A 9,884-nucleotide genomic window follows, 5' to 3' on the forward strand; every position below is an offset into this window, starting at 1 on the left:
ATAAGGAAGAAGTTCTTTACTGTGAGGGTGGTGAGGCACTGGAATGGGTTGCCAAAGGAATGCTCCAGCCCTGGCAATGTTCTAGGCCAGGTTGCACAGAGCCTTGGGCGACATGGTTTAGTGTTAGGCGTCCTTGCACATGGCAGAGGGGTTGGAACTAGATGACCTTAAGGTCCTTTCCAACCCAAACCATTCTATGATTACGACAGAAATCATATTGACAGGGCCCCTGCAAGCCTCTGCACCATTCAGAAATTCAAATTCTATCACCCCCACTGCAAGCACACTTGAGCAAGCTTTTTATTTAGCTCAATGACATCCTTATCACTTGCACGTGACTGCAGTCAGAACACCTGTCCAAGTGATCTCTGAGAGTAGTGCTGTGGTCACATAATAATGGAATTTTATCACCACAAACTAAAGCCACTGAGCAGCACAAAAGGAGCTGCAACTGTGCACTGGCTTAATTATGTACCAATACTTGAGAAATGGGCAGATCATTTTGTTTCATTCTCTTTGAAGGACAGTTTTTTGTCCCACACTCTTCCTCCAGCTTTCCTCTTAAAGCCTCATCAGTAAAAGAAAGGTTGAGGAGTGCAATACCTCAAACTGCTTTTTTTTTCAGCTGTCAATAACCATAAAAGCTGAACAAATCTTGCAAACTCTTAAACAAGCCTGTAACAGTAAAAACACAAGTTACAAGCAACTCTTTTGTGGAACTGCGGTCCTGCGTGTTGCTTGGGACTGTATCAACCCACATTGCTTTCACTGAAGTATTTCTAAACAGTACATATTCCAAGTTCCTTGAATGTTAGCTCATGGATAAGTACTGCTGGTAGTCTAAGAGTCGATCTCCTTAGTGTTCAGCTGACACATTAAATAATATGTCAATAATCCTCTCTCCAGGCAATGGTTGCTGTTACAACAGAATTTATAATCTAGGTAGAAACAGCAATTGATATGGCCACAACAGGTAATAAGGTACTTGAAAGTTCCCTCCAAGAATAAGCATGAAGCAGAACATGAAGGTGTTTGCTAATCTCCATTTCTCCTCTTTCATGCTGAAGTTCACCCATTTCTTTCTGTCCCACAGGCAACTGTGCTCATTTTCACAAAGGCGGCTGGTGGTACAATGCGTGTGCCCACTCTAACCTTAATGGGGTGTGGTACAGAGGAGGCCACTACAGGAGCAAGTATCAGGATGGAGTATTTTGGGCTGAGTACCGGGGAGGTTCCTACTCCTTGAAAGCAGTTCAAATGATGATAAGACCTATAGACTGAGAAGGAATATCCCACAGTGCTCAAGTGATCACGTATAAACTTCTCAGTGCTTGAGTTCCAGAAAAATAAAATATTACTTTTTAATCATTATTTTGCACAATCTGCTCCTGCAAAAAGCAGGTCTACAGTTTTCCTGTCTTTTTTTTCCCTGTTGTGTTCACCTCTCTTTTTAGAAACGTTTTCTACTGTGACAGACAGTGTTTTTTTAAACACACATTCACAAAAGCAGATGTTTGTGCTTGCAAAGCATATTTATCTTTTTTCAAGTCCAGCATACTTTATGTAAGCAGTCACTAAAGCTGGTTTAAAAAATCCAGATATATGACAAGATATAAGCTTTTCACTTAAAAAGCTTATGCTTTTTTTCAGGTTAACTCAACCCTTAAATGTAAATATGTGAAATGACATTGTCTTGCTTTAATGTGTAAATTGATTACTTATTTAACAGTTTATTTAAAAATATTGGCATTACTTTCAATGAAAATCTGATTTCATATTACTGGTTAAGGTTTAAGATGTACTCCAAGAAGCTACACAAAAATTGAAAATATTCTAGCTTCGCAGCAGAGGGATTTTTGCAACAAATAATCATTTCAATATGAAGTGGTGAATTAAATATAAGATTTCTTAGTCATGTAGAGAATTCCTTATGATCTGCATATCCTACCTTCTGTAAAACACTTAGGCAAATTGTTCCTAATGTAAGAAAAATTAATTGTATATAATTACTGATCAGCTTAAGACAACCAAATTGCTTAGTACTTCTTTTTACTTTCAACCTCAATATTCAAAGATCCTAATTAAACAAAAATATTTCTTGATACTTTGAACTTAAATAGCAAAATGAAAAGTCTTGATATTAAAATTATGACTTGACATTTGGGAGACCCCTCCCCTGTTCCAATTAGGAGTGATTGAGGTCTGAACAAGTGTTCACACATACTAATTAAGAGAAGGTCCAAGTCACCGAACATTGGAAGTTTTACTCCAACACAGCTTTCTTCTGACACAATAAAAGAATGGTTAGAAATCAGCTCTGAGGGTTTTCTTCCTGACACCCCAAACTTGGGCTGCTCTTAGAACATACACATTTCCCTTCCTCTACATGTATATAAAACTTTTGATACTGTCTATATTAAATTTTCTACCTTCTATATATCAAATTTCCACTGGAATTAACATATAATTTAAGGAATTGATTAGAAAATGCTTTTCCACCCTTTACAAAAGCCATACCACACTTCATCGAAACAAGATACTTCCAAAACCAGAAACAAAATGTTTGCTTTAGGTAGTCTCCAAAACTAAAGTTTTCTTTCTAGTATATAAAATTTAATAATTGTACTTCGTCACACAGCTTACCTAATTTGATATTACGCAAAGCCTAAATATGCTGTTCTGAACTGTAACCAATGTATTTGTTTGGCACCTCGTATGTGCCCTCAGGATTTTAAAGAACTTTGCCCCTATTTAACATAAGAAACCCTAGTAGCTAAAAGAATAATAATATCGTGATGGTAAAATAGTTGATATCAATCGCTATGCAAAATCTCATTTGTAATTTAGAAGAGAAAAAAATAGCATTCTGCTTTCAAAACACATTCCTGGAGTAGATAAATCTTCATTGATAATATAGAGCTGCACGGGGTGTAGTTAAATCTTGGTTGGAGATCGAAGGCAACAACTCTCACCAATATTCAACTGGGGTTGCAGGGGTGGTTGGGTAGCTGGGGAATCAGTTCCATTATGTTCCATTCCCAAATACCAAGAATTTTATCTGACACAAACGTTTAAGATGATAATTATGAAATTGTTCTTCCTATAAGGAATATTTGTTGTTACAAATATCATACAGACCTCATCAAAAGTTCTATAAAAATGCTTTTTAATTGCAAATGCTTAGAATTCAGAATATTTATAATCTGTTCTTTTTTTCTACGGTAGCTGGACAGAAAAGCAGTTCAGGTAAATTTAAAAGCTGAAAATGCCCTCCAAAACATTCCTTTAATGAACACTTCTGACAGCTTTAGTTCATTCAACCGACAGATTTCCTCTCCTTGGAAGTGATCTTATTTTACCACAAGGATCTCTTGCCTGCTACAAAAACAGTGGTTGTTTATTCAGTACAGTTAGTGAAAGGTGTAATTTGCAGAAACCCAAAAGTAAAATTAGCTTGCACTCAGCCTTTAAATTAAATCTTATACATTAGACATGTAAAAAGTGAGTCTTCCCCAATTTAAAGCTGTAGGATGACGTTAACTAAACATTATTAGAAAATAAACCCAGAAAGCTCAAACTGTACACATGCTGTGCTATCGAAAGGGAAGACTTAACTGTAAGTTGCTGATTTAAGATTATAAGGAGGGAAAGCATAGCGTCTCTTTTTTCAGGTTGATTCATACTCTGTACAATAATTTACTGTTTTCAAATACCTGTAACACTATTAGTTCTTAGCTTTCAATTTGAATTTCCTAAGTAGGGTAAATGACTTTAAAAGTTCAGTGTTTTCACTCACACTTTTTTTTGAAAAGTTTATCAAAAGACACTGCAGTACCCTTCAAGCTTATTGCACTGGACACTCAGCAGCAGTCTGTCTGGGAAGGATATAATTTTCAATATTCTTGTACTATCAGTCCAAATTTAACCAAACAGACCTTGAAAAAGTTTAACCTCTACTAAATCGGAAACACAGTTTTCACATATATTTCCGAAGTCTGTTGCAAGCATTACCACTGAAGTAGCTGAATATTCATCAGATGAATACTTCAGTAACCTGTTTTCAGCTTTTCTGTTTCTGGATATAACTCCTGAAAAACAGCTATAAATCATATTTCACAAGGTCATACTGCTTAGTTAAATAAAAATATTACTTCTCAAGAAGTGGCTTAATTGTTTCATTGTGCAATCTCAAATTAATCAGAACTCCATGGTAAGACTCCCTATAAGAATGGGTTTTTATTCTAAGGCAAAATATATCATTTGTCTGGCTACTTTAGCTGGCCCAGTGATACAACGACAACATATCCCAACACTGCGTAACGAGAGCCAAATGCTGAACATTTTCATTGGTGTGGCACAGCTCTTAGCCCTTGCACACTGACAATGTGCTGCTCTCATTTGAATTTCCAGAACTCTGAAATCACATCACACCTATTGCTGCAAGGAACTGAAAAATATTCTTATTTCTCCCCCTAGTTAAATGTGAAAGGATATCTTTACTTTGACCACAGCGAGAGAGCTGTGGTAATAAGAAAACAATTTGTACTGCTATGTCTCCCTTCCCCTTGCAAAGACTACACACAAAAAACACCCCACCTTATTTAAGTTTTATCTTTGAATGTTAAGATGGTTGTGAAAAAACTCCAAACCCACATTTGATATTTGGTTGCACAAGGGTAAACCTAGGAACCTCTAAATGGTAAAGCATTCATGCTTGAAACCGCAGATGAAATTCCTTTATATGCTCATTTTCCCTACGACCTTCCAAACAGGGTTCTTCACAACGAGTGCCAGTACTTCTCCAGAGGGGATTTGCAATGGCAAATATAACTATGTGGCAGGCTTGATTCTCTGCACTCTTTTAAAAAGCATTTTAGGGGAGCATGACAACTGCAGGATCTCCACATCTACAGTGAAGAAAGCCCCCCCACACCCCTTCTTTTACACCCTGAGAGGAAATGGACCCTATGATTAATCCCCCCCTCGCTGATACACCCCACAGTCACAATCTCGAACTGTAGACTTTTAGGCAGATGTTTCTACACATTTTAAACCAGGAACAGCACTATGATTTTATAGCAGCAACAGCAGAAAAAGATCCTTTCAAAAATTATAACCTGGTAATCTTAAAATAGTAATACAAGCAAATTAAGTTACTTCTGTTCCATATGACTCTTGCATTAGTAAAAATGCCTTGGGAAGGAACTTTTAGGAATAACACTCCCACATTATCTACTCAGGTCTTACTGGAGAGTAAAGCTTGGATCAAATGAGAATAATTGGACTCAACAGCCAATCTTCCGAGATAGATCCAGATTTATCATGACTGTAGTCTCAAGGCAATTTTGCTCTTTTTGCCGATTATTTAAATATTACAAGATTAATTTTAGCAGGAGTGCACCAGTAGGTATGCTATTCCCCTGGAGATTAAAAAAAAAAAAAAAAGGCTTGAAGACATTCTCCGTATCATCAGTAAGAATTGATATAATCTGAAACCAGGTCACAACACATTCTTTAACCACAGCAGCTCACAGCAAAGAGCATTTCTTTCTTTCTAAGTAAAAAAGAAATATACATTTCACTTCAACAAACTATCAAAAGTCAAAGACTATTCTAATATAAAAGCTAGGCAAGAAGTTGCTAATATATTAAGGAAAACATCTGTAATGGAACAAAACTTTAAACATTGTTTTCCAACATTTCACCTTTTTTTTTTAATACGCAGTTGCACATAGTAATGCAGTATTTTTAAAGTAAGAGACAAATACAGCAAGGCATAAAGATTTCTCTGTACAACAGTTAAGTATCAGAAGACCATAATGGCATGGTTCCAAGTATCATGAGATTTCAAAAAATCTGACAGCAGGTTGGCTTGGAAGTTTTATAACCAGCAAGAAAACAATTTGAGCCTGGCTTCATATTTCAAAAATCATGGCATATAGGTAAAAAACATCTGGAAAGCTAGAAACTGCATTCCAGAACCATATACAGTGCATATATGCTATATCCATACACATGATGAGAAAGCTACAAAATTACATGTTTAACCACATGACATGCTTGGCTTCTTTTTTGGCCCTTTTAATTCAGGCCTAATTTTAATAGCTATGTCAACAAACAGGGTAGCATATGATGGTATACCACACCAGCAATTTTCACACCTGACCTTCAGACAAAATATGCTCATGATGCTTCTGCCATTCTAGGCACAAGTAATTATCAACATCTGAATACCTGAAATTACAGGAAATTAACAGCTGTAAAGATCATGTTGAAACTGATGGATGTTTCTGGGAGAGATGTAACAGGGAAGTAAAAACTGAAGACAGAATGAGGGATTCTATAGAACTACCTGTCACTAAAATTATCGGTTCTCCACAGGAATGGGTTCTTTCTATTTAAGTATAAAGCATGTAAAATTCAACCAATTTCACAAAGCCTGAATATATGCATTTTAGAGGCATCATTCTCGATTCTAACATCAATGATGGTATTGTCATTCATATCAAGCTATGAAGCTACCGAAACAGTACTGCCATGGACACATAGCTCACAGCATAAAGGTAACTGTCAAGTTATTTATCTTTAGTAGTTAATAGCCCAGCTGAGTGAAAGAAGTATCAAATTTCAGGAACAAGAGGATTACAGTTTAATAAGCCTTAGTGACCACAAAAAGGTCATCCTGAATTTAGGCATAAAAGCAACTTATATCTGTAAAAATATCAACTAATTTTTTTTGTCTTGAAAAGCAAAAAACTGGGTAAACATTTCCTTATTTTATCAATATCTTATGATACCAAAGAAAAGCTACGTGGGGGGGGGAAGCGTGCACTGACCACTTTAACCAAACTAAGCTGAGACATTAAGTAAAACTAGATTATCTTGGCAACAAAAGCAATATATATTAAACACATTTACTAGCTTTCAGATACAGAGGAATGTCATTTACTCATAATTATTCCATAAAGCTGAGTCAGTCATAACAACCCAGTTTCTCTTGCCACCCTAGTATAATTAAATGCAGCAATTTTATCATGTTCCAAAGCCCAAGATCTATGTATATTTATCTCAGAGGTTGGTGATTTATACCTTCTCATAAATTAAAAGCCATCATTACTATAACAGTCAAGTATTTATCACTAAGAGTGCTAGCAGGCATAACGTTTAAGTACTTCTCCAGAAGTCCATTAATTTATCCATAAAACATATGGGAAAATGATTTCCTAGAAAACTGATACTGTATGTAAAATCTGAAGTGTTTGTAAGGTTTAAGAGGTATTGTCGTTCTGAAGCTAGTGAAGTTAGCTCTTGTCAAACACAGAGTATCCATAATCAACTAGCAGTTATAGATTCTTTACTGAAGTATTCAAATAGTTTCACAAATGCTTAAAAGACAGTGTTTAGTTTGTGTAATTACTGGAGAAGTGTGTTTGTCATTTTGTCATTAGTGTTTCCTACTAGCAACACTTCAACTTACCTAAATAGGGAATACAAGGAGTCATCTTCAAGCTGCTGATATAGTCTCTAAGCCTTTTGTAATTATCTTCTTTACTCATAACATACTCCAACTTTTCAAATGTGGCTTTATCCTTCCGACTCAATAACTAGGGGAAAAAAACCAAAACACAACAAAAAAAGACAAAACCAGATAAGCTTAAGAATGATCATTATGATTTCTCTTTTACCCTTATAAGGATGGATTCCCATCTCTACTCCCCCACTGTTGTATTTAAAATACAAACCAGTAACAACTGCTTTAAAATTGCAACATTTATTCCTTAACGATGAGTATTTGGAGAATTTACTAAGAAAAGTTGCTATTTGGTTGTTAAATTTAAGCTATCTTTTGAAAAAAAACTGATCAGGTAAAACTTTGGAGTCCTGAAGGAGCCTTCTGAAATAATACAAGTTATAAAAAGACTATTAACTTGCAGAGAGTTACACAGGCCTTTTCTGCTCCTCATTCCACCCCTCAGCTGGGGTAAACCATGACATACGTTAACATTTCTTTGTCAGAAAGACTGAGAAATTTTGTGCTAATCCTGCTTCAAAACAAAACAAAACGAAACAAAACAAACCCAAAACCCCACAAAACCCCAAATTCCAAAATATGTTCTTACTCTTGTTTTGAGAGCTCTCTCAACAAATAATTTTCCAAAGAACAAAACAATAGCATTTATATCTGATAAATATCTTTTAACAATAATTTTAAAAACTATGAATGCAGATGTACATATCCATGTACTTGAGGATCTGGAAAAACAAATTGCAAAAAGTTATTTTTAAAACATCTAGCTGACCTAGTGCAGCAAAATCACCTGAAAGGCTTCATTTCAATTCATAGTCAGAATTTAAAGAAGAGCGTTAAGATGTTCCCGCTGAGTATTTTGGCAGAAGACTCAGTGTTCTAGTCCCAGTCACAATTTTTCCCCTATATGATATCCAATAGTGCAAAAATTACAAGGGTCAGATCACCAAATTCTTAACACATATTCCCTTTTCTCTTTCAGTTAAAGAATGTATGTGAACATGATAGAAGCGTCCCTTCTGCAAATTCACTAGTGAATTCTTTTTACTCACATTTCCTATTTCCTAATCTTCATTAGGACAGCTGACACACAAAATGCTGGCTTTCAGAAGAAAGTCACTTCTAAAAAAAGTGAACTGTTTCCCAAGACATACTGATCTCTGACATTCCAGCATAATTTACATCTTTCGCTTTAGTTCCAATACTAAGATGGACAGCATCTCCTGTCCATTAAAACTGCAGGTATCTGCCAATACCAGGACAAGGAAATAGTAGACAGGCGTGAATTCTTTCCAGCCACTGGAACACAACATTTATCTTTTGAAGTTTATCTCCTGAAAGATGGCTCCAGTTTAATCAGCCTAGATTAGCTTCCTCCTTTTAATAACACTCTAAAACATTCTGCTGCCATTTGGTATCTGAAAGACTTTTGTATTTTGCAGACTTGAAGACAAGACTAGCAGATAGAGTAACAACCTAAATTCAGGTTTGAATGAAATTAATTTTATTTTCTGTAAAACATGATGATTTGCATAATCTTGTTCAAGTCTGATACATCATTTCAGGCCCTCTGAACAACCTCTAAACAAGCTGACTCTGTACGACTTTCCCATGTCCTCACGATGCAAATTCACATCATGCCTCCACTTTCTGCATTAATATAGAAAAGTACAGAGCAGCTGACAATGTTAAAAGGGTTTCTGTGAGGGCAAGTAATGACCCAGCTGTTATTTCTTCAGTTTTGATGGTGCTGCTTTTTCTAGGTAATTTTTCTTCCTCTGTCTCTTAGGCTTAAAGGATACAAAGAACAGTAGAGATGTACATATGAAGAAACAATAAAAGCTAAGGCTGATAGTTTACGGTAGCAGAGAAGGATTTGGAGCCTTCTAGACTGTTCTTTGCTTTCTAATTATAGAGTGCTGGCACTGAAGACAACCTCTTGAAATGCAGAAACAGTGATGAGGTTTCGGGGTGCTGTCAGAGTGGGCAGGATTCACGTACCTAACTTCAGATGTCTAATGACTATTTGCTTTCATTGCCCAAGTCTTAGCTAGTCATCTAGATTTCCTTTACATTAAATGAAGTAGAATAGAATATTCTATTACGTTTCTTGGAAAGATTCATAATTCAAGTTTTGATCAGGGCAAATAATGCATTAGGAGCATTTATTATTCTCCAGAGATCAGAGGGTGTGCTGGCAATGAGTGAGACAACTTTCAGACATACCGTCAGAAGACATGAATTTCATCTTTTTTTAGGAACATTAGATTACCAAGCAAATATTTAATGGTTCCATGGTTCCTTTCAACTCTGGATTCCAATCATATAAAATGACTTTTTTTTTTTTTTTTTTTTT

The 9,884-nt window shown here is 35.8% G+C and overlaps 2 protein-coding genes across 2 annotated transcripts in view; one reads left to right on the forward strand and one right to left on the reverse strand.

Moving 5' to 3' along the window:
• ANGPTL1 (angiopoietin-like 1) overlaps positions 1 to 1,501 on the forward strand; it is a 17,098-nt gene extending 15,597 nt beyond the window's left edge. The window contains exon 5 of the mRNA XM_010014021.1: positions 1,094 to 1,501. Coding sequence (XP_010012323.1) covers positions 1,094 to 1,281 — 188 coding nt within the window. The 3' untranslated portion in view covers positions 1,282 to 1,501. The remainder of the gene's footprint in view (positions 1 to 1,093) is intronic.
• Positions 1 to 7,604, reverse strand: part of LOC104405342 (ras-specific guanine nucleotide-releasing factor RalGPS1) — a gene marked incomplete at both ends in the record, with an annotated part of 30,827 nt that extends 23,223 nt beyond the window's left edge. Inside the window, one exon of the mRNA XM_010014022.1 lies at positions 7,478 to 7,604. Within this exon, the coding sequence (XP_010012324.1) occupies positions 7,478 to 7,604 (127 nt within the window). The remainder of the gene's footprint in view (positions 1 to 7,477) is intronic.
• Between the last annotated feature and the right edge of the window lie 2,280 nt (positions 7,605 to 9,884).

Source organism: Nestor notabilis, unplaced genomic scaffold, assembly GCF_000696875.1.
Source record: "Nestor notabilis isolate BGI_N333 unplaced genomic scaffold, ASM69687v1 scaffold27764, whole genome shotgun sequence".
In the NCBI taxonomy this organism is placed as follows: domain Eukaryota; kingdom Metazoa; phylum Chordata; class Aves; order Psittaciformes; family Psittacidae; genus Nestor; species Nestor notabilis.